General features: G+C 45.1%; 1 protein-coding gene across 1 annotated transcript; it reads right to left on the reverse strand.

The window, feature by feature from the left end:
• Positions 1-1,004: 1,004 nt before the first annotated feature.
• On the reverse strand, positions 1,005-19,586 carry KDELR2 (KDEL endoplasmic reticulum protein retention receptor 2). The gene is made up of 5 exons (XM_045993574.1): positions 19,249-19,586; positions 9,488-9,588; positions 5,753-5,911; positions 4,502-4,754; positions 1,005-3,066 (listed from the first exon to the last, which is right to left on the reverse strand). The coding sequence occupies exons 1-5, from the start codon at positions 19,337-19,339 to the stop codon at positions 3,032-3,034; spliced, it is 639 nt and encodes a 212-aa protein (XP_045849530.1). The 5' UTR covers positions 19,340-19,586; the 3' UTR covers positions 1,005-3,031.
• Positions 19,587-25,958: the final 6,372 nt, after the last annotated feature.

Consider the following 25,958-nt stretch of genomic DNA (forward strand, 5'->3'; position numbering starts at 1 on the left):
TAGTCATCAACGTCTACAGTTGGGGTACTCTCCCAATGAGGGCAAACTCAACCAATATCATCGAGTCACAGGGTCACAGGGTCTCCTGCCAGAAGTTGTTTCCAGCCAGCTTTGGAGGCAGCTGTCCCAAACTAAGCCCAAGAGGGGGAAAGGGGATCACAGGGATGCTGAGCACTTAATGTCTGTGCCTCAAGCTCTAATTTGAGCTTCACAAAACTCCTGTGGCAAGAGTCTCTGAAGGGAACTGAGGGAGATGGAGACTCATGTTAAATCTAGGGTCACGGAGCTAGGGTGTGAGGAGTGACCCCAAAGATTATGCCGGGAACACAAGCAAGGGGAGTAGGAGAGGGAGAAGCAGGCTTCCCACTGAGCAGAGAGCCCGATGTGGGGCTCAATCCCAGGACCCTGGGATCATGAACTCCAGCCAAAGGCAGACACTTAGCAAGTGAGCCACCCAGGCACCCCTCACGATTTCTATTGCAACAAAAATCTTTGCTTGACCTTTCCAGAAAGTCATCCAACCTAGTGGCATCTCTGGAAAGGCTGGGCAGGATCTTCTCCCGTCCAACCGCAACCTCTTCTCCCCAACCTCCCCCCGGGCCTGTCACCTATTTCCCTACCTACTCCTCACTTGACCAGCTTGTAAGGAAGCAGGAAACGTTATTCTGACACTGACTGAACTGGATGGGAGAGGGGATTGGTGTCTGTAAGCCCCCAACTTAGCCCAGTTAATAGAACTTTCCTTCTCTTCATGCTTTCATTTAAAAAAATTCACACGAGCGGCGCCTGGGTGGCTCAGTGGGTTAAGCCGCTGCCTTCGGCTCAGGTCATGATCTCAGAGTCCTGGGATCGAGTCCCATATCGGGATCTCTGCTCAGCAGGGAGCCTGCTTCCCTCTCTCTCTCTCTCTACCTACTTGTGATCTCTCTCTCGCTGTCAAATAAATAAACAAAATCTTTAAAAAAAAAAAAATTCACACGAATAAAACAGCTGGATAAAAAATATTCATTACCTGATAACCTTTATTGGAGAAGTGAAAGGAACTTTGAAACAGTGCTTTGTAAGGCGCATCATACAAGGCCTTTGTTTTCTATGTGTGTGAGGACGCTGCCCCAGTCCCGCACTCCCACTCGGCCACCCAGTTTATTAAGATGTCATCCTGGTTGGCCACAGAATGGTGGTAACATCTTAGCCAGTTTCACTTTTACATGGGCAGAATGACTAGAGAAGACACTGATACTTCCAAAGTCAGGCAGCCTGCTGAGGTCCCAGATCCTTGTCGTCTGCATTGTGCTCTCTCACAATGATCCCAGCTCATGTTTAATTTACATGCACAGAAACCCTGTGAGCCCCCCCACCCCGCCCCCACTGTGGGTCACAGTCTGCTCCACTATGCTGAGATTTCCCACCCTTCCTCCACGATCTCAGAATCTTCCAAGGAGGATGAAAACAAACTAAACCGAGATGAGAATGCTGGGAAGATACAGATACACAAAAGGACAACCATGAGGTGGGGGCGGGGCGGTGAGCGATCAAGACAAGAGGTTCAACTATGCAGTCACACTGCCAATTTAGAAAGATGTTAAGAGACACACTAGATAAAAATAAAACCCATCTAGCTCCCTTCTTCCACAAGATATTTTAATGCAGCAAGCAAAAATACTACATCCTTCTTGTAGTAAGCACTGTTAGTATTCAACGCTTTAACATTTACGGTGCATCACATAAAAACAAAGTCATATGCTTTTGCACAAATCAAAAAAATGTAGCAAATCAATAAAATGGCAAAATCAGGAGGAAAAATTATAATTTCTCCTCAAAATACAGAAAGTTTTAGATTAATTTGTGGACAATAAACGTTTGAGGCCCCATATAGAGCTTCTGTTGCCAATTGAAAAATGAAAAAAAAATCATCCTGACATAGGATGTTCCAACAGCCTAATTCACAACAACAAAAAAAAAGACAATTTATTCTACATTTAATAAAATATTTATTTAGGATGGTAACACAAGACAAATCATGCAAGAGCTCAGTAAAAACAAAACAAAACAAAACAAAAAAAAACCAAAAAAACAAATCAAATAGTATAAGGAATGGCGATTGGTGCTGCCAATTAGGAAAAAAATGTAAATCTGAGCAGGGACATGGTTGTAGTAATCTTTTGGAACTGTTAATTCAAGTGATAGGTGACTAACTTGTGTTCCAGTCCTCAGAGGAGTCGAGTCCTAGATCCAACATAATCATTAATATCCCTCACACCCCACATTTAGATGGCAAGCAGCCCAGAACCCCTGCCCCCCCAAGTTCTCTGACACTCCTGGAACAATCTCAAAGTCACTCTTCTTAGCAAGAGAGTGGGGCAGGCACCTTTGGTGACTCTTAAACGAGACTCCATCTACATTCAGAATCTGAAAATTTGGTAACGAAAACCATAAGCTTGTGAGTCATCCTTACCGGCCTTACATGTAGTGTTGTGACGTCCAAGGAAGGATTTCCACATTCGGTGGGAAGAGATTTGAACAAAGATAGACCAGATTGAACATAGTGTCTCAGATTTCAAACAAATATAACTCATCTTTTGGCAAAAAAATAAATATAGTGGAATGCAAATTTGATAGATGGAAGAATATATAATCTACCAACTGTCAAGGAGTACAATTTCATTGCAGACACAAAGAATCAACAGTTTCAAAGAATTAAAAAAAAAAAAAGTTTGCACTTATTCCTCACAAAATCTTCACTTTTGGAACTACCCCAATTGAAGCTACACACTGAATTTATTAATACAGCATTAAGTTTCTTTGTGTAAAAAAATCTTTGTACATAGTAATAAAAAAAGATAAGGCAAGATGCATTAAACAGAAACCTTCTGGTTCTTTTCCTCTGGGTTCTTACAGAGCCACTGATGACTATCTGCAACGAAAGAGTTAAGTTTCTGATCTTTCCGTATCGAGCATCTTGTGCCTTTGCTGTGGTAAGAATTCTGTCCGAGCACCCTGAAGGACAGATGCTGGTGACGGTCTTTGGCACTTACGCTGGCAGACTGAGTTTCTTTCCCTTGAGTACTAGAATTTTAAAGAGAGGAAGAGCAAACAAAAGGTTACTGGTCTTGACAAGCTGATCATTTCCTTCTTCCTGTTCCTAGAGGTCTGTCACACTCACAACACTACAGAATGAGGTACAAGGAAAGTCTTTGGCACCAAGAGTCACTGGATTTTGGTGTCAATAAAATAAGGCCCCCGAACTATGAGTATGTCATGTACACGTACACTGGAATTTTCTTCACGTGCCTTGATGTCACAGCAACTGAATTTAAGAAACACAAATTCGACTGAAACTGTCACTAAATCCACATTTTCTTCTCATTACTTTCTCCCCTAATCAACATACAGTAAAATATAACTGTTAATACGTACAGAGATCTATGAAATTTGGGATGTTAAAAAAGAGAGAAAATATATATCTCCCCGTAGCTACCAATTCTACCATTAGGAATTATACTATATAGCAAGGGTTCTTAGCCTGAGTCTGTGGTTGGGTTACAGGGGCTCCTGAATCCCCTAAAACTATATGCATACATTTGTGTGTACATGCATTAATATGCCTTTTTTTAAAAACGAGGACCACAGTTTAATATGCCTTTTTTTTAAAATGAGGACCACAGTTTTCATCAAATTTTTGTGGCATCTGCATGTCCTATATTCATATAAATGTGAAAATATACATACACAAGGATACTCATCTAAGCACTGTTTTTGTGGTGTTTTTGTTTTTTGAGAGAGAGTGCGTGTGCGCAAGCTGGGGCAGTGGGGGCAGAGGGAGAGAGAGAATCTTAAGCAGGTGCATGCTCAGCGCAGAGCCCAACATGGGGCTCAATCTTATGACCCTGAGATCATGACCTAAGCTGAAATCAAGAGCTGGATCCTTAACCAACTGAGCCACCCAGGCGCCCCAAGCACTGGATTTTAATAGCATCAAATCAGTAACAGCCTGAATACCCATAAACAAGGGGCTGAGGAAGTAAATTATGATAATACACATAATGAAATATTCTATGGCTGTTGAAAACTATGTAGATGTCTATCTACTGACTTGAAAAACTGTGAATGGGGGAAAACAGATTATAGAACAGCATGTGTGGTTGAACTCACGTGTCTGTGTCTATGCACATACACACACATATACATATCTGCATAGACCTATCTGGAATTACGTTTATCCAAACATTAACTATGATCATCTCTGAGTGGCAGGGTTTCAGGTGATTGTTTTCAGAATTATAAAAGCAGATTAAATTTCTTATAATCAAAATGTGCTATTACAGAAAAACAATAAAGCCACAGAAAAGAAAAAAGGCTGAAAGCCCTGTGTTTTTTTGGAAATGTTTTTCTGAAACCAGCTGTGCTTGATGAGCTAGTGCCAGACTAGGACCAGGCTGGGCCAGGGAGCTCCTAGAAACACAGCACTGCGGGAACAAAGCAGGGAGGCAGCCCGGGGTACCTTTTGTTATGTACAGGTAGAAGAAGTCGCAGTATAGAATAGTCTGGACAACGCCGGCCACCACAGCAATGAGGTCGAAGAAGCCCTCGAAGTAGAAGCGCCAGATCCAGTTGACGAGATAGAGGGCGCGGTAGAGGCCCAGGAAGAACAGGTAGTGGGTGGTGATGGTCTCCGCCTCCCCTGTCTTGCTGATCATGAACAGCTGAGGAAGGATAGCCACGGACTCCAGGTAGATGGAGAAGGTCCACAAAATCTGCGAGAGAGACCAGAGCCTTCAGTCGGCACCCAGCACCCGCCACGAGCTCACAGGAAATACTCCCACTTTACTGTGGGGCAGCACGAAGAGCGCGGAGTCTGGGCAACGGAGTACGAAACGGAATGAATCTCAGAAACGGGAGTGGCACTGAAGAGGCACATTCCAATGACAAGCTGGGTGACCCAGACACCTCTGCCTCCGTGACTCTTCATGACCCATCTCTCCAACATCTCCTTCCCGGTACAATCTTCTGTGAATCTACCTATGTGTCTCTCCAGGGTAAGCCTGTTCCACTCCGAATGCAGGGTGCTCTCTGCCAGGGGGCACGAGGCTGACAGAGCCTTCTCCGCTCCCACTGCTGTTTTTCCTTATCAGCTGGTCTCCTTCACAGACTATCTCAGTATTTCCACCCTCTTTCTTAGTCTTTGGGCTTTCCTGGTGTGGTTAAATCAAAGGGATAAGTAACGGGAATTATAATTATGCAAACACTCTGCCCAACTGGATTCACACGGACGACAGAAAGCTTTGCAGGTAGCCCTGGGAACATTCTGAATCCACGAGCAGCAGCTTCCCCAGGACGCTAAGGGAAGGGCGAGGCACCCAGGAGTGCAGGGCACCGCACGAACCACTTTTCCTCCACACCTGCCGTGTGGCAACACTGCTTAGGGGATTGGCACACAGTTATCAATGTGCAACAGCCCTAGAAGAAACAAAGTTGGGTCTGAGTGCAGAGAAGACCATGTTCTTCAAGCACTGGGATGGGCAAGGCACTGTGTTTGCTACCGCAGAAGTCGGTGTATTCTCTGGAGGAGAATCCAGCAATAATCTGTCAGCAGACGCCCAAATAGCTGGGGGCTTAATGCCTGTCTGTGATTTATTTACACCAAATAGTGTATGCTGCACCAGGAGCTGGCCAAATCCCGAAACCAAACAAACCAGAACCACCCACATTACCTGCAAGCCCGAGTGTTTCCCTAAATAACCTCTCAACTAACCTCCAGAGGAGAGAAATCATGATTGACCAGGAAGGAGAGGCCTCCCACAGGGACCACCAGAAACTCCACTCGGAAGGTATCATGATTTCCGTCGTAGGTCGCCTTAAATTTCATGTAGATCAGGTACACTGTGGCATAGGAGCAGGCAATGTAGATGAGCTAAGGAGAGAAGAAAAGCACAGGTCATCCCTACTTTACAACGGCTCCAACTGCCTTGGCTTTCTACAGCAACCACATGTTCACAAAAGCAAGATCTTTTTCCTTAGCTTCTTTATTTCGAAATTTAAATACAATAAAGTTCACTTCTGGGGGTACATAGTTCTACTAGTCATATAACCACCATCACAATCAAGACACAGAACAGTCCTATCATGTGACCCCCCTCCCACCAGAAACCTCCCTCATGCTGCCCCTTTGCAGTCAAGCCGTGCCCCGAGGCCCGACCTCTGGAGATAACTGATCTTCTTTTTGGATAACTGATATATTCCTGGTCCCTGCAGTTTTTGCCTTTTCCAGAATACCAAGTAAATGGAATCATACGGTATGTCCCTGTAAGACTGGCTTCTTTCAAGTACCATAACGCATTCTCGATGCAACCACATCATTGCGTGTATTAATGACTGGTTCCTTTTCACTGCAGTAAAAGGAGGAGTGCGCTGTGCAGGTGAACCACAGTGTGTTCGTCCACACACTAGCTTTGGACAGGTGGGCTGGGATTGCTGTCAGCTTGGGGAACGGCAGAAAAAGATGCTATGAACCTTTATGCACACGCATTTGTATGAACTGAACTTTTCATTTCTCTTGGGTAAGTACCTGGGAATGGGATTGCTGGATCATATGTTAAAAGTGTACCTTTAACGTTATAAGAAACTGCCAAAGAATTTATTTTTAATCTCACTTTAAAAACAACAACAACAAACAAACAAACAAAAAACAACTATTAGATAGCAGATTAGGAAAAAAAAACCACCGAGTTCAATGGAGTTCAAAACCAGTACACTTCCCTCCAGCATGAGGATATTTCTTAGCCAATGCTTTTCTTTTACTTTTTATTTGACAGAGGCAGACAGTCAGAGAAGGAACACAAGCAAGGGGAGTGGGAGAGGGAGAAGCAGGCTTCCCTCCGAGCAGGGAGCCCAATGGTGGGGCTCCATCCCAGGACCCTGGGATCACGACCTGATCCTAAGGTAGCAGCTTAACAAAAGAGTCACCCAGGTGTCCCTTTTCTTTTCTAAGATGTATTTATTTATTTGAGAGAGAGGAAGGGAGAGCGAGAAAGAGTGAGGGGAGGGGCAGAGAGAGAGGATCTCCAGAAGACTCTTCAACAAGTGGGGAGTAAATCTCACAACCCATGAGATCATGACCTGAGCTGAAACCAACGGTTGGAGGCTTAACCGACTGAGCCACCCAGGCGCCACGAGCTCGAGCTTTTCTAAAGAAAAGACACAATGCAGCTCACATTTAACTTTACAATGATTAGTTTTACCTACACTGTGTACACTTTAATACAGAACATTCGGATCATTCTATGAAATTTTGTCTGGTAGCATACCAAAAGCAAAACCAAAAGTAAGGGACAACTTGTCAAACACTGCCGCCTACAAGGGCGCTCACATAGCAGTGCAGTGTTCAAAGGCTTACAGTCAAGTTATGTTCTTTCATATTCAAAAGGTCAAACACCATATAGTCATGTGACCCAAAGGAAAAGTCTGTTATTCTGAAATTACAGCAATTTTCAGAATGCAAAATTTTAGGCCCAAGAACCACAGGGCAGTTTGAGTCTCTGAATGGAAACAAGTGGGATATAAGTCGAGCTACCCGGTACTTCTCCTTCGGAAAAGCACCTCATGAAACTTAACTAAGACGTCTGGGCCAATGACTTATCAGGGAAATGAGAGCAATCATCAAGCCCTCCTATGCTTAAAAACAAAGTAAAGATACTAAACTATCTCTAGTACCTCATCATGGAGTTATATTTGCAAATAAATAGCTGGCAGGGTATTAAAGTTGTTGGTCATAACCGAACTACAAAAAAAAAAAAAAAAATTTGAGATTAACACCTTTTATTGTTAGAGTTCTCTCCACATACAAATATATGTATACATGGATATGAATAAAATAACATATAATCTACATGTATCAACAAAATACATATACATTTACACAGAGTCTACTCCAGCACAGCATCCAGCCAAGGCATGCGGTATAGCCAGGGGTCCCTCACCAGCGCCCGGAACATGACCGGCCGAGATTCTGTCCATAAAGGCTTAGGCGACCACGGGAGTAAGCAGCTGCTTTCCCCCTCTCCCTGTGCTTGGCATTTAAAGTCAAAGCAATGAGCACATAAAATTTGGCTCTCACTCCTCTCATTTTCAGGACATGCTTGGAAACCAGAACCAAGCAAGAAGGACTCTTCTGAAAGCCAAGTATCCTGAGGGCCACGGAGGAGGTTCTTGCTCACATGCTTATAATACCGGCAGTTTTAACTTGCCTGGACAACAAGCAGGGACCTACAAGGAGGCTAATTATTTCCTGGACACGAGGCTCTGGTCACTTAGTGATGAAGAATGAAATGATTCTGGGTAACTCAAGTTTGTTTCTCAGTAAAGACCACAGACCCATATGGCTTTTTCTACTCTGACCTGTGCTTATAAAAAATGCTTTGTAAGTAAAACACCAAGAGGCCTCAAGTTAAACATGACTTCCTCAGCTGGCCAATAATCCAATGCCTACAGCACCGCCCTGCATGCAGGTGCTCAGAAAGCTGTGCAGAACGAGTGAATGAAAGAAAGGAGATGCCAACGGCACGCCCTGAGAATGCCATGCTTCTCCCTCCCAGCACCCATCGCAAACTGCCGTCACCCACTGAGTACTGGGATGATCAGCCTACTCTCCCCAGCCAGACACTAAGTCTTCTGCTTGTTTGCCGCCCCGTCCTCGGCGCTAGGGAAGTGCCCAGTGCTTCGGGTGCTCAGTATTAGTTCAAGGACCGTGCGAAACCGAGGCCTTGGCGAGTGGGAAGTGCGCACCCCCTCAGGTCCACGAGATGTGAGATGGTACTCAAACACCTTGTGTTTTAGTAACTACAGGTTTTCACGTGGACTCAGAAAAAACAGGAGGACACCGAAGCCACAGATACTAACGCTCAGGACAAGTTAAAAGGTTTTAGAGAGGTATTAAACAAGTTATGGTACAGCTGTTACTTAGGCATGGAAGGAGTAACAAAGATGGCACACAAAGAAGTTTGCGGGACATGGATTTTGCAGGGAAAGAAAGAAAAGAAGTAGAAGCCTACATATGATACCTCCCACAACCGCGAAAGGAGGTACCGCAGTGAGGAGCCCCGGCTTTCGTTCCTTGCGCTGAGCCACCCTGCTGGGTTTCCCAGGGAGTCTGTAATTTCGCACGGCTTGAAAACATAATAGTTATCCCTCTTTCTTACAGGGTTATCAAGAGCTTTAGAAGTTTATCATACTCAAGGAACTTAAGGTTAAAAAATCTCTAACTGCAAAGCACTTTAATTAAACAGATACTCCTCTAAAACAGAAAATGCGCTTAATGATAACGCTATTCCCACTTCATGTACAAGGTGGTCTAAAAGTGCTTAGGTTGAGAACAGCATGTTTAGACATTATTCTAGAAGATGTCTAAGTACACAACTGACACAGACTTAATAGTTGCCACAGGCCCGTGAATTATGGATAAAATGCATTCTAACTGGATGCCATACCATACCTTCATAGATGTATTATATAATGAAATAAATGAAGTAAAAAGGTCCAGGTAACGAGTTGTGAAGACCAGTGCAAAGAGAAGCTGGCTTTTTCCAGAAATACCTAAAGAAACAAAAGGAAAGTATTAGAAAAGCCTCTTTAGAGAAGCTGAACCCTTCCCGCAGAGAACACTACAGGAAGTGCAGAAATGGAGAGTGGGCTCCAGGGTCAGAGGCTGATATCTGGGATGACTTCATAAATGAGGACAGCCGTCGTTTTCCTTTCACTTTACATTCCTGAACATGGTCCTTCGGGGAGGCTCTAAGAACCCTGCAGTCTCATCACGCTGGGTGACTTGCCTCGATCATGCCAACACCAATACGCCAGGATATACTGTTCAAATGAGTATTTTTCTTTCCTTTTTTTTTTTTTTAAGATTTTATTTCTTTCTTTATTTGAAAGAAAGAGAGAGCGCAAATGGGGGAGGAGCAGAGGGAGAGGGACCAAGTAGACTCTGCCCTGACACGGGGCTCGATCTCACCACACCATCATGCCCTGAACCAAAATCAAGAGTTTGGACGCTCACAGACTGAGCCCCCCAAGTGCCTCTGAATGCTGTATTTTCCATATACATATTTTAGGTAAGAATAATTTCACTACTTCTGCTGATACTAATTTGCTTGCTAGCTTTAGCATCTTTCTTTCCACTTTAAAACAATGTCTCTCAAGGTGACAAACCTTCATGGCCTGGGGGGTCTCATCTGATTAAGGAGATAAGGAACCCAGTGAGGAACACTGCGGCTGTAACAGTGAGCAGTAATGCAGTAACGTCACTCCCTAGAGCAGTGGTATGGCCTCCCAAGGTAACTTATTCTGTAAAGGTGCATTTCTTGGACAGGTTAAGATTTTTTAAAACCCCATCTCTTAGATTCATCACAGCCATAAAAAATTGTTGCTCTGGACGCCACGGCAACAAGAGGGTGGGACCCTACTATGACAGTCCTCAGAAGCAGCAGTCTTTAAAAAAACCAAAAACCAAAAACAAACAAAAAACAGAAAAACCACCACTACCACCAAAACCCCACCCCAACAACCACCACCTTAAATCTGCTCCCACCTCCAACCACCAGCCCTCCTCCAGAGCACTGCGGCAGCACGTGGAGATCATCTGCGGAAGTGTCGAAGGTCACGTAGTGTGTGTACTCAGCTTTTCTGACATCTCTATTTGGCCAAATATGTATGTGACAAAGGATGTGAACTAAGGGTTTCAGATGACGGTCGAGCGAATTCATGAAGGAAACAGAATCTGACTACCCAGTCAGAATCCACCCCCCTTCCTCTGTGTTGCAAACTACACACCATTCAACATTTCAGTAGGCGTGTATTTTGCAGAAATGTTGCTGCACCAAATTATTATCAACAGTCTTATGGAATGTGAAAATTACACTGTTTTTAAATGATATTTTACAACATAATTTTGTGGCTTGTTGAAACTAAAAGCCGGGACACAAGAATGTAACTTTCTTTTCTTTTTTTTTTTAAAGATTTTATTTATTTGACAGAGAAAGAGAGATCACAAGTAGGCAGAGAGGCAGGCAGAGAGAGACAGGAGAAGCAGGCTCCCTGCTCAGCAGAGAGCCCAATGCAGGGCTCCGATCCCAGGACCCTGAGATCATGACCTGAGCGGAAGGCAGAGGTTTAACCCACTCAGTCACCCAGGCGCCCCAAGGATGTTACTTTCTACATATGAATAATTGCAGTTCTAGTCTATTCACAAAAATACCTAAACAAAACCTGAAGAAAAAGTTGACTCTCTCCTTCTGGATCAATCAATAGTAACCAATTTCAAGGGTCAAGGGTGGAGATACAGACAGTTTGCTCCTTTCAGTTTCTCCCAGTAACGGGGAGCTTTTTTTCTTATCAGAGATCAGTGTTCCAAAGGAGAACAATGAGGCTGCCATTCACACAGAAACACGGGAGAGAGAGAGAGAAGATGAGATGAAGGGGAAAAGGACAGGGAGCATGCAGTTCACATCTGGTATTTGTTGAAGCTTTGAGAGAAAAATTCCCAGTTCCTTTCCCATCTGGTTCTTTCCAATATTTTATTTTTTTATTATTATTTTTAAAAGATTGTATTTATTTATTTGACAGGGATCATAAGTAGGCAGAAAGGCAGGCAGAGAGAAGGAGAAAGCAGAGAGCCCAATGCAGGGCTCAATTCCAGGACTCCGGGACCATGATCTGAGCAGAAGGCAGAGGCTTTAAGCCACTGAGCCACCCAGGCGCCCCTCCGGGATATTAAATAAAAAAAATTATAGGATACATACAGGCAAATTTGTTATAAAGGCTTTATTCTAATGTAACTTTGGAAGCCAGAGAGATTAGCGATTTTTCCTCATTTTCAGCATTCTTATACTACAAAACCAGGACTATCCTATCGTTTTTACCACTCCCTTTGAGACCCAACTCACATACCACTTTCTCGAGGAAGTCATCTTTGAAGACACCTCCCCCTTGGTGATGTTTATTCATTCAGCAAGTACATAATGGGAACTTCCCACCAGCTGCTGCCCTAGCTCCTAGTATGGTCTTATAAAATACACTGCGATTATCTGGTTGCCTGTCTTCCCACTTTCCCAACAGACACTGAGATCTCCAAAGGTTAGGATCACGTCTTATCCATTTTGTATTCTCTGTGCTCAGCTGTGGGCCTGACACGCAGCAGGGCTAAGAAAATATCTGCCGAATGAATTAACAAATGGTCCAAAAAAAAAAAAAAAAAGAAAAAAAGAGAATTCATTTTATTTTCATGTCATGGGGTAAATTCTCATTTTGTGGCATTTTGGGATAACATTTCCAAAGAGTATTTAAGTCATACTGTGTCCCTATGACTGTAAATAGGCAATGGTCTTTGGGCTCTGCCCTAATTTACTGCCAACCAGAGGGTGGGAGAGTCCCCTGAGCAGGAGAGGAGCGAGAGACAGGCAATATGTGGCCTGTAGCTTGTCTCACGGTGCAGAATCCACGTAGGAACTGCCATGCTGGAAATCTAAGTGTGCTTATACAGTTCCCTAGTCTTCCTGGTCTGGAATCCTGATCAGGAAGCAGCAACTTCTTCCTTTAAGACAGAAAAATTGTCCCGTCTTCACAGATGGCAGAGATCCCAGCTGAAGCCAGAGAGGGCAGGGGCAGGAATCTCTTTCCCGGGAGAACCTAGTCACTTTCTCCCTGTTTGGGACCAAAGCATGTGAAGGCTGGCAATTAACAATCTATCAAGAATATTCATTCTAGGGGCACCTGGGTGGCTCAATGGGTTGAGCCTCTGTCTCTGGCTCAGGTCATGATCTCAGGGTCCTGGGATCGGGCCCCACATTGGGCCTTCTGCTCAGCAGGGAACCTGCTTCCCCGACCCCCACCTCTCTCTGCCTACTTGTGATCTATCTCTCTCTCTCTGTGTCAAATAAATAAATAAAATCTTTAAAAAAACAAATATTCATTCTAGGTCGCCTGGGTGGCTCAGTCGGTTAAGCAGCTGCCTTCGGCTCAGGTCATGATCCCAGCGTCCTGGGATCAAGTCCCACATCGGGCTTCCTGTTCAGCAGACAGCCTGATTCTCCCTCTCCTTCTGCCTGCCGCTCTGCCTACTTGTGCTCTCTCTCTCTCTCTGTCAAATAAATAAATAAAATCTTAAAAAAAAAAAAAGAATACTCATTCTAAATGTTTCTGAAATGGCCATCCCAATACCAAATACACCAAATATTCATATTAATGAGTATACCATTTTATTTTTTTTTAAAGATTTTATTTATTTATTTGACAGACAGAGATCACAAGTAGGCACAGAAGCAGGCAGAGAGAGAGGAAGAAGCAGGCTCCCTGCTAAGCAGAGAGCCCGATGCGGGGCTCGATCCCAGGACCCTGGGATCATGACCTGAAGGCAGAGGCTTTAACCCACTGAGCCACCCAGGTGCCCCAAGTATACCATTTTAAATGGAAATCAGTCATTAAACCTAACACCATTTCTGTCATTTCCCATTGGGCCAAGTTAGGTTTAATACAATCCTACAACTAGGGGCGCCTGGGTGGCTCATTAAAGCCTCTGCCTTTGGCTCAGGTCATGATCCCAGGGTCCTGGGATCGAGCCCCACATCAGGCTCTCTGCTCAGCGGGGAGCCTGCTTCCTTCTCTCTCTCTCTTTCTGCCTGCCTCTCTGTCTACCTGTGATCTCTGTCAAATAAATAAATAAAATCTTTAAAAAAAAAATACAATCCTACAACTATACACTACAGTGTGTATTACTTTAAATCATGCTGTAGGTTGAAAGTTGCATTTTTTTTTTTTGAAAGTTGCATTTCTTTTATTTCCAGTGGTTTACGGAACAGAACCCTCGACCAAACAGAAAAGCCTTCCACGACTTACTTTTGTCCTGGTAACAGCTGAACTGCAAGGAAGTCCTGACCACCAGGACAATCTGCGCTGTCAACCAGGCAGCATTCAACAAGGACCCCAGGACCACACTCCAACCCACTGTCCCTAACGATGTGGATACTCTTGTAAAGATCATTAATGGTGCCTGGAACCAGCAGCCTAAGAGTCAGAAGCTGACTTGTAACACAACTCTTGTGACTTAGGGAAAGAGAGGTTCTGGAGCCAGACAGACTGGGTTTAAGCTCAGCCCCTGAACACATACGGTAAGCCTGGGCCCATTACATACATTGCAGCCCACCCACCACCTCACTTTCTGCATCTGTCTAATGGGAACAAATTATGACAACTTTGTAGGACTGTTAAAGAAAAAGTGCTCTATACTATACCTGCCACAATGGAAATGTTTGATAAATGACAGTTCTTACTAGGTACTGTTTCACTGTTTTTTCTTGTTTTCAAAGAAATCCATGCTATTTAATTAAAAATTCCAACTGGGCTAAAATATATGGAAAAACACCACAAAAGGACCTTTTGACATCCCTCCCACCTCCATTTTAAATGAAACTTTCCAGGCTTTTTAAAAGCCAGGGTGGCTCAGTCAGTTAAGAGGCTGCCTTTGGCTCAGGTCATGATCCCAGGGTCCTGGAACAGAGCCCCACACTGGGCTCCCCACTCAATGGAGAGTCTGCTTCTTCCTCTCCCTCTGTCTGCCACTCCCCCTACTCTATCAAATAATTAAAATCTTAAAAAAAAAAAGCTCCTTTTAGATATGTATTTGTATCTGCACCTGCATATACGTTTGCCCCTTAAAATGGGGCCATAGAATCTTTTGCTTTACAATTTGCTTTTTTTTAAAAAACATTTTATTTGAGAGAGCAAGAGAGCACAAGCAGGGGGAGCAGCAGAGGGAGAGGGAGAAGCAGCCTCCCTGCTGAGCAGGGAGACTGATCCAGGGATCAATCCCAGGACCCTGGGATCACGTCCTGAGCCAAAGGCAGATGCTTAACCAGCTGAGCCACCCAGGTGCCCCTACAATTCGCTTTTTTATCTTAACCTCTCAGATTTATCTTCCCCTGTTAACACTTCAGCTCCTTCTTGTTAACAGCCGCACAGTGTTCCCACAGTGCAACCACACCGCATTTGTGCAACCACTCCATGAACGGACATTTGGGTTGTTTGCAATTTTGTTTTTATGAATACTACACAAACATCCTTTTATCTATAAACAGTGTTGTGTAGTTATTTAGCTACAAGGAACATCTTTATACTTACAGATAGTTAACCTCTTACTTTTTTTACCCAGTAAAGAAACGATGGTATGCATTGCTGTTTTACCATCAGAGTTCCTAACTATAGGACAGTCATTCACACTTAATGGGCCTTCTGCTATTCTTCTGTGAACTGTCAACTTTGCCCATTTTTCTACCCTTTTTTAAAAAATTTGTAGTATTTTATTATGTGTGTTATGTATATTACGTGTATTATGTATGTGAGCTTTTCGTCGCTTAGATATATTGCAGATTACTTCTCTCAGTTTACTGTCTTTTAACTTTGATGACATTCTGAATCAGTAAGTTAATTTGGGGAAATGAATCATCTTGCCTCCTTACCAGCCTACCTGGTCCTATTCAGAACCACGGTTATAAAGATACGTTCAGGTCATCTTCTATGTCCATTAACAAAGTTTCAGACTTTTCTTCACAGAGGTCTTACATACACCTTGCTGGGAAGTCGTGGGAGCCTTCCCTGGGATCCTTCTAGCCACTTCACATCCACAGGATTTACTGCCTACATTTAATACCCTTTATTTTTATCTTTTTATATATGTCTTATTATTTCAAGTGAATTGCAATTTTCTTCAAACCAGAGACTTTGCTAGCTACAAGGTGCTTCTCTGAATTGCAACCCTAGTGCTTTGCACACAATGGGTGGCCAACAGATGTTCGAGAGCAATGATTAGCCAACAGACTGGCACTCAAAAGAACAGAGGAGACAGCTGCTACAAAGAAGGAGCTGGGAACGTGATACAATAGCTTCCTGAAGTACTCAGTGACTGACCTCAATAAAAGATGAGATTTTGTATTCAAAATTATATGCTGTCCAATTATGAGAAATGGAGGGGACGCTGGATGTTCCTGTCATATTTGGAAGGATAAAAAGTCTACGACAACACCAACATAACACCTAACAACAATCAAAGCAAAGGAGGGGAGAGACTAGGAGAGGGTGCCTGGGAGTGACCGATCTCAAAAGGACTCCACTAGTAATTTAAACACAATGGATACAGCACTATTAATAACTATCAGTCAGCCTACAGAAAAATGTCGCTAGGAAGTTCTTCATCTACATACCAAGGTTTGTTCTCCCAAGGCTATCCAGGTCAGTGTTTAGGACAAGGACAAAGTGATAACTTGAGCGTACTGTGGATCCAGCTGCAGCAACAGTTCAGGGACCTGAGAAAGTCACACTTCAACTGGGCACCCCTTAGTAATGACAAGAGCAGACAAAGACACAGAGAGCTAAACCAAGATCAGCTCTCTTGTCCTCACATTAAAACGGGCCCTTCAAGGTGGCCATCCTCAAATTCGATGATCAGGAAAACAGAATCTGCAGCTTCCTCACTAACCTGTCTCATCCCTTACCCTCAGGGAAAAAAGTCCCATGGTTCCGGCTGCAGGGATGCTCAAAACAGGTGCCCAATCCTAAAATGAACCCCAATACCAGTATTGTCAAAGTGAGAAACACAACCTGAATGTACAAGTCTCTTATTCCAGTTATTTGAGAAACTCATATCGAATTCTTACTCTTTCAAAAGCCTCTAAACAACTTCCATAATTTAGAATGGAAAAACAAAGCAGCCAATCAAATTTAGCATTTAATTCTGAATAAATGATCTCAGAGATTCTGATTTCTAAAAGGCCAGGAAATCTCATGTATAGAACTAAAATGATCCTAAATCTGACAAAGAGAATAGTTTAGTAAGTGCTACAGGTTAACTGTCGGGATACTTGACAAACACACAACCCATCTTGACAAACATACCTACCTTCCTTACTATTTTGGCTGAATTATTTTCTATTTTCCTAAATGCTCCTAGAGCTCTCAAATGAAGATAGTGAATATTAAAAAACAAACAAAACAGCAAACCTTCTCACTTTCTCCACATTACTCAAGGTTCCCTTAAGAATTTTATACGTGGAGGTATACTAGCTTCTCCCCAACATCTTAGTTTAAATACCTGTTTAAGACACAGCATGCTTCAATACTTAAGGACTTGACAGAGAACGGGATTCTGAGAAATACGCGAAAGAAAATGAAGAGACTAATACAAAAATTTTGGAGCAACAATCAAGATAAAAGTAACATTTTCTGAGTGAGGGTGGGTGAAATGGGTAAAAAAGTACACACTTCCAGTTGTATAATAAATTAAGTCCTGGGGATGTCATGAAAAGCAGGATGACTACAGTCAGTAACACCATATTACATATTTGAAAGTTGATTAGAGAATAGATCTTTAAAGTTCTCATCACAAGAAAAAAAAATGGCTAACTATGTGCGGTGATGGATGTTAACTAAACTTACTGTGGTGATCATTTCACAACATATACATATATCAAGTCATTATGTTGCACACCTAAAACTAATACAATGTTATATGTCAATTATATCTCAATAAAGCACAGGGGGGGGCACATTTCCTGAGTGTAATGAAAAAGATGACCTAAACTACTAGTCTGGCATCAGAGTTTAAACTAAAATTACTTTGGCCAAAATAGATCCGGATTCAAAATCCTTAACTGTGATTAGATTGCTTGTGTTTCAATCCTGGCTCTACCACTAATTTCCCCATCTCCTTTCAGGCTCAGTTTCCTCCTCCACAGAATGGGGACAATAGCACCTAGCTCTTAAAATCATTTTAAAGACTAGGTGGAAAAAGCTACGTAAAGCATTTACTGCACTACCTAGCACACAGCAAGCATTTAATCATTAGCTGTCACAGTTGCCGCAATTACTTTTCTATAATTGGAAAACTTACAACTGAATCTCTCAGAATGTGTACAAAATGAGAGATCATCTCCAAGCCAGACAACACTGGGTTCAGTACATGGACTTTGGAACATCCATTTTGACTGCTCAAAGGTCTCTTGTTTTTGCTTACTTCCTCGATCTCAGGTACCTTCTGGGGAGATAGGTGAGTCCTAAAGACAGCAGTCAGTGATGTGGGGTGTTACTGTAGATGTAGAAATCTTTAGAAATTGGTCAGAGAAATGGGATCTCTGCCACTTGGGTAGATCCATCTTTTACTGCCTCTGCAAAAATTAAGCTCTCCAACATGGCATCAAAAAGAAGTTTAAAGACACTGCATTTCAAGAAATCATCTAAAAAATTGCCCCTCCGAAACTTTTACGGCTAATGAAATGTAAAACTTCACAGTTGTTATCTGGGAAAGATTTGTCCCACTGCCTCCCAGCAATGCATGCATGAAATGTGTACTCCAGAGGAGGGAGTCGCCAACTCACTGGTGACGTGGAGTGAGGAATTACAGGAGACCACATGAGACCTCGGCGGCCCCCGGAACCGCAGGCTTAAGAGAACCCGTTATTAGATGGAGGCACTTCGGAGTTCGACAAACTAGTTCGTTTCTCAAAGCAGCACTGACGGTCCCCAAGAAATTCACTTAGGAACCTCCTCACACCTCCTCCCGCGGCGGCCGTGATCATGAATCCCAGAGCTGGGGTGAAGCCCACAGAACTCTCGGGTCAGACCTGACGCGACACCCTAACCTAAAGGTCAGTCCTCGAAGGCGCAGGGTAGCTATCGGGGTGACCTCCCGCTCCCGCTCCACCTCCCGGGCTGGCCATGGCTGCCACGTCAGGCCGAGCGGGCCGCGGTCCTGCCCATCCTCCTCCCTCCCGTCCCATTGATTCGCGGGCTCCCCGCACCTCCCGACCCGCCGCCCAGGCGCCCAGGCGCGCGGAGCTGCGCCCATCAGAGCCGAGGGCACCGGGGCGAGCCTGCCGGACTCCCCCGGCCCCCGCCCCATCCAAACTTTTCAGACAGAATGGGGTTTCGCGTATTCCGGCTGGAGCCTCCCCCGCCCCGACAGCTCAAGTTCGGGAGCCCACCCAGCGCCCAGCGGGGCCCAGCGCCGCGACACCCCTCCCGGCCTGCGCGCCCACCCCGAGGGGCCGCAGGGCAGAGTCCCCCCGCCCCACGCCGAACCCCCGCCGGGCCAGCCGAGGGGGTGTGTCGGGCGCCGCGGGACCGCGGGCCGTGGGGCGGCCGACGTCCGCGGCTCCTCGGGGCGACCCGGCCTGGCGCCCGAGCCTCTCCGGGACCTGGCCCGCCGCTCACCGGCGCAGGAGCGCGTCTTCCAGATCTTCAGCAGCAGGATGACGATGGCCGCCAGGTGGGACAGGTCCCCCGTCAGCCGGAAGATGTTCATGGCGGCGGCGGTCGGCGCAGCGGCCCGGGGCTCGGCAGCTCAGGCGGCGGCGGCGGCAGCAGCGGCGGCCCCAGAGAGGAAGCGGCGAAGATGGCGAGAGCGGGCGCGACGTGGCCAGGGACGTGGCCGAACTGCCGGCGCGCGCGGGGCAGTCTGGGAGAGGGGAGGCCGCTGCCAGGCCCCGCCCCCTGCCCCGCCCCTTAAAGGGGACACTCCCGGAGCGGGCCCTGTCCGAAGCGCCAGCTCAGGGACTCCCTCCGCAGGACCCCGACCCCTCCCCAACTCCCCCCTCCGGTTTCCGGCTTCCCCTCGGGTGCCAGCGATTTCCTTTAATTTTGAAATGACACTCCCTTGTGAGAGATTTTCCCCCCGCACCCCATCTTAAGAGCTCTGTAGGCTTACTGGATGAAAAAGTGTAAGAGGAAAATGAGTCATGTGTCCATAATTGTATAAGCTGGATAATTGCACCTATTCACGCAGGAGAGAATTTCCATTTTGACACAGAGAACTCACTTACCCTTTCACACTTTTACTGGCTGCAAGGGTTTTTTGCAGACCAGCTTCTGGCCCTCTATTCTGCACAATTTGTTTGTCTCTCACAGAGATGTGCCCCCCCCCAACCCCGCCACCACCCCGCATCCCAAATACACTTGCAAGAAAGAGCTTGCTGCTCAGGTGTAGGAAGTGTGGTCAAGATTCTGCGTCAGTGCCTTCTGGGTTGGCCTCACCTATGGGGGGGGGCACCTCCACCTAGGTCACCCCTTCCATGGGGCAACCCATATCTGCTTCCGGTGACTGAGTGAGCTGGAGGTAAAGGCTTGGCCCATTCACTTGGACATTCTAGCAGACAACACTTAGCCCAGAACTCCCATCCTATGGCCGGAGCTTTGCTGGGCCCGTGTGACCATTTGGCTTCTCCATGCCCTGTCCTGTTTCTCCTTCTTCCTTCCACAGGTATAGATTTCCTGTCATTCCTCCACCTGTCTCGGCAGTGGCTGTTTCTGGAGAACTCATCCCGCGACAGTTGGAACAGGGAGGGGTGCAAGAAAGCAGGTGATTAGAATGTGGGATTTGGAGCTGGCTGGCGGTGGCTACCCCATTGCTGGCTGGAGCACAGACAGCCCCTAGCAGAAAGGAGATATTCAGTTATGAAAACTTTAACTTGCCCAACCAAAATGAGTCTGTTATGTCAAGGGTAGGGCCTTGGTTGAAAACACCTGGAATCCGGGTACACAGATATGTGGGCAGAGGCCTTGACCATGTCTAGCTCCCTGGGTTACCCTAAAACATTTGAGCCTGCAGCAATGGCCCACTCCCCACCCTCCCCCAAGAGCTAGCATTCCCTGGAGCTGGAAGGCCATGCAAAGTCCTCTCCGCACCAGGCAACACGTGCTCCTCTCAGGACCAGCCCTGACAGATGGGAGGCTGGCAGCTGCGGGGCAGGGATTTCAGCAGTTAGAGTCCGGGGCTGGGCAGAGGCTCCGCACTGTCAAGATACCGGGGAGAGCGACCCCGTGCGGTAACCCTCAGTATCTACACCGCCTGGTAGCGTGTGCTCGTGAGTCCTCTTCCGCCTGGTTCTGGGATGCGCCTGAAACTCAAGTTAATTCATAGAATGAAACAGAAGGGATGCTGTTCTGGTTCAGGACCTGGCTTTCAAGGGGACTGGCAGTTTCCCTGTCCCCTCTCTTGGGAAACGTGTTTCTGGGATGCCTGGGCTGCTCTGTGAGAACTCCAGCTACCCTGCTAGGGAGGCCAGGATATGGGGAGAGACCTACACAACACAGCTGAGCTGGAAGGAAGGTAAAATATTGCAAAAACCAGAATGAGAAAAGAGCAAGAATACAGAGAAGAAAAGAAGGCCTGGATCTAGAATCAGCCCTGGAGGCTTGTGTTGATGGTTCTGGGCTCAGAAAGACACAGGAGAAAAAGTCTGTACAGTATGGGAGAGGGTTAGGGTTGGAGATCTGCGTATAAAGTAGGGCCCTCAAGAGTTGGGACCCTCGGTGGTACACCAGGGTGGAAATCACAGAGGGTGAAGGGCTTCTTTTAGCCTTAGGTCTTGGTGAAGGGAGCAAAAAAACAAAAACAAACAAACAAAAAACAAGTCTCCCTGAGAATTCTTTTTTTTTTTTTAAGATTTATTTATTTATCTGAGTTGGGGAGGAGGCGCAGAGGGAAAGAAGGAGAGGGAGAGAGAGAATCCTGAAGCAGGCTACCCACTGAGCCCAGAGCCCTATGCAGAATTGACCCCAGGACCCTGAGATCACGACCTGAGCCGAGACCAAGAGTTCGATGCCCAACAGGCTGAGACACCCAGGCATCCCTCCCCTGAGAATTCTTTTTTTTTTTTTTAAGATTTTATTTTTTTATTTGACACAGGTAGAGAGTCTACGGCCATACCACCCTGAACGCGCCTGATCTTGTCTGACACAGGCAGAGAGAGATCACAAGCAGGCAGAGAGGCAGGCAGAGAGGGGGGAGCAGGCTCCCCGCTGAGCAGAGAGCCCAATGCAGGGCCGGATCCCAGGACCCTGAGATCATGACCTGAGCCGAAGGCAGAAGCCCAACCCACTGAGCCACCCAGGCATCCCTCTTTTTTTTTTTTTAAAGATTTATTTATTGATTGATTTTTAGAAAAAGAGAGTGAGCAGGGGGAGGGGCAAAAGGAGAGAGTGAGAGAGTCTTAAGGAGACTCCGTACTGAACATGGAGTCCTACATGGGGCTCGATCTCATGACCCTGAGATCATGACCCTAGCAGAAACCAAGAGCCCAACACCCAACTGGCTGAGCCACCCAGGCACTCCTTCCTTGCAAATTCCTTTTTTTTAATTTAATAAAATTTAGATTTTATTTATTTATTTGCCAAGAGAGACCGAGACAGCAAGAGCACAAGCAGGAGGAGCAACAGGCAGTGGGAGAAACAGACTCCTCTGCTGAGCAGGGAGGCTGATGTGGAACTTGATCCCAGGACCCTGGGTTCATGACCTGAGCAGAAGGCAGCACCTTAACCTACTGAACCATCCAGGCCCCACTCCCTTGAGAATTCTTTTTTTTTTTTAAGATTTTATTTATTTATTTGGCAGACAGAGAGCACAAGTAGGGAGAGAGGCAGGCGGGGGGTGGGGAGCAGGCTCCCTGCTGAGCAGAGAGCCTGACACGGGGCTCGATCCCAGGACCCCGAGATCATGACCTGAGCTGAAGGCAGAGGCTTAACCCACCGAGGACCCAGGCGCCCCTCCCTTGAAAATTCCCAACACAACCCTACCCACCTATGAGTTTGAGGCTGGAATTCATAGTACCTATATGACAAACAAAACAAAACAAAACCACCAAGAGAAATGCACTTTATTTTGTTTTTTAAGATTTTATTTATTTGAGAGAGCTAGAAAGAGAGAGCATGAGTGGAAGGAGGGCCAGAGGGAGAAGCAGACTCCCCGCTGAGCAGGGAGCCCAACACGGGGCTCGATCCCAGGACCTGGAGATCAGGACCTGAGCTGAAGGCAGGTGGTTGACTGAGTGAGCCACTCAGATGCCCCAGAAATGCACTTTAAATTCAGACTCATTATAATAATTAATAATTAATAATAAGAATTACCACAGGCAAGTTTCCAAGAATAAGAGTTCTCAATACAACTCAATACAACTGCAAAACAAGCAAAAAGCAAAAACAAGCAAAAAGCAAAAACAAGCAAAAAGCAAAAAACCACACACAAGGAGAAAGCTGCTGTGAATTAGAAACCGCAGAAATGAAACATTGCTAATATTGGACTTGCAGAGACTTTAGAATTTAGAATTAGAATTTAGAATTAGCAGACACAGGATAAAAAATTAAATGTGTTTAACATGTTTATGTAGATAAAAGGAGGAAAATATGAATGGGAACCAAGAGAGTATAAAAAAAAAAGATCTGGCATAGTTGAAAAAGAACCAAATAGAACTTTTTCCAAAAAAAGACTTTATTTTTAAGCCATCTACACCCAATGTGGGACTTGAAGTCGTGACCCCAAGATCAAGAGTCACATCCTCTGCTGACTGAGCCAACCAGGCATTCCCCAAATATAACTTCTATAAATAAAAGCTATAATAATTGATATTAGAAATTCAGTAGGTGAATCAAGCAGATTAAACACAGCTAAAGAGAGAATTAATGAGTTAGGAGTTAGATATGAAGAAATTAAACAGAATTTATGGGACAAATAGATGGAAAACATGAAAGAGACAGAGAATAGAGTAAGAAACAAAATGTCTGATTGGGATTTCAGAAGAAAGAAAAGATGGAAAGAATGAGAGAGAAACAATATTCAGAAAAACAATTACTAAGAACTTTCCAAAACATGAAATATCTAAATTCTCGGATTCAGGAATCCCAGTGAATCCAAAGTAAGACAAAAATAGAAAATCCCAGCGTGCCTGGATGGCTCAGTCCATTAAGCACCTGCCTTTGGCTCAGGTCAAGATCCTCGGGTCCTGGGATTGAGTCCCACATTGGGCTCCTTGCTCAGCGCGGATCCTGCTTCTCCCTCTGCCTACCGCTCCCCCTGCTTGTGCTCTCTCTCTCAAATGAATACATAAAACTTTTTTAAAAAGAGATTTTCAGATACAAAAACGGAAAGAATTTACTACCACTGACAGGCTGTCACTCAGTAGGGGTGCCTGGCTGGTTCAGTTGGAAGGCCATGCCCGCCTTGATCTCGAGCCCCACACTGGATGTAGAGATTAATTAAATTAATACATAACAATGTTTTTTAAAAAGTTCTAGTGTTGGGGCTCCTGGGTGGCTCAGTGGGTTAAGCCTCTGCCTTCGGCTTGGGTCATGGTCTCAGGGTTCTGGGATCGAGCCCCGCATCGGGCTCTCTGCTCAGCAGGGAGCCCGCTTCCCCCCCTCTCTCTGCCTGCCTCTCAGACTACTTGTGACTTCTCTCTCTCTCTGTGTCAAATAAATAAAATCTTAAAAAAAAAAAGTTCTAGTGTAAGATAGGTACTTGAGAAGAGTGAAAATGATCCCAAGAAGGAAGATGGGATGACAATTGAGAAGAATGTGAGGATAAGAATTCTTCAGTGGTGGATACTGGGAGACCCAGAATAAGACAAGAGGGGGCACCTGGGTGGCTCAGCTGGTTGGGTGACTGCCTTCAGCTCAGGTCATGATCCTAGAGTCCTGGGATCGATCGGGCTCTCTCCTCAGTGGGGAGTCTTCTTCTCCCTCTGACCCTCTCCCCTCTCATGCTCTCTCTCTCAAGTTTATAAATAAATCTTGAAAAAGAAAAAGACAAGAGCTCAGCAACCAGCTCTTCATCAGGGTAGAAGTTCTGCATCCAGGAGACAGTGGGCCCAATGGTTCCCCAAGATGGAATTTTCCACTATGCCTGAGAAAAAACTGACAAAATTAAAAATATCTGCTATAGCAGCGATCCCTTGTGACTGCAGTTCAGCTCATGAACCAACATTGTATTAATTAGTGTCCATTTAAACAGCCTCCTTCAGAGATACCCGTTAGAACTTAGTATAAGGGAAGGCTAACCAAGGTTTTGGGATGAACTTCTTGAGCACGTGAGAAATGGCTCTTGACACAGGTACAAATATTCTAATTTATGGGGCACCTGGGTGGCTCAGTGGGTTAAAGCCTCTGCCTTCGGCTCAGGTCATGATCCCGGGGTCCTGGGATCGAGCCCCACGTCGGGCTCTCTGCTCTGCGGAGAGCCTGCTTCCTCCTCTCTCTCCCTGCCTACTTGTGATCTCTCTCTCTGTCAAATAAATAAATAAAATCTTTAAAAAATATTCTAATTTATTTCTGGGAACTTCAGATAGTTTTTGGTAACTAAGTAGTGTGTTTTCGACAAGTAGTATGTATTTCAAGGTAAATCCAAGTAATTTCAAGTAAATTCAAGTAAAAATCCAAGACTGGTCTTAATATTTTGGGTCACTTGTTGGCAAGCATCGTTTTTCACTGATCCCCGTTTTTGGACATCCTGGTTGCTTCTGATCTGGCCTACACATTGGAAAGCATCATAAAACAAATAGATTTGTGTAGCAAGATGCAGCCAATTGTATAACTATTTACATACAGCATACGCCTGTGTATTTCAGCAATGGGACGGGGGTCTTATCACCTATTCCCTTTGTGTTTGCTTGTTTGTTTCTGGCTGGTTGGTTGTGTTGTTGTTGTTTCTGGGTTTTTTTTGGTTTTTATAAGTGAAAAAGTTTCAGAGCAAGCACACAACCACTCTTCATTCTTCGCCACAGACAGATAAAACAGCCTCCTGTCAGGGCAATACAAAGTTAAGCACTGAAAGCATCCAGATAGTTTGAAAAAGCTATCCTCTGTTCATCTCTCCTTCCGTTTGGGGTATACAGCACGTGTGCCTTTTTTGGTATAGAGTCAGCTTTGTGAACCTTTTTTTTGGGGGGGGTAAAAAATTATAACACCTCAGCTCACCCTGACAATAACACCCAAGAAATTTATAGTTTCTTTTGACGCTTCTCTAGAGCTTATGACATAAAGTTTCAGCCTTAAGCACCAGCAAAACCTTGAGCACATGTTCCAGTTTGCTACGTAATGTAATGCTACAAAATCGTATGTTTTCTCTTCTCATTTCTCTTTTCGCACGCAAGTTT

This window comes from Meles meles, chromosome 21 (genome assembly GCF_922984935.1).
Source record: "Meles meles chromosome 21, mMelMel3.1 paternal haplotype, whole genome shotgun sequence".
NCBI lineage: Eukaryota > Metazoa > Chordata > Mammalia > Carnivora > Mustelidae > Meles > Meles meles.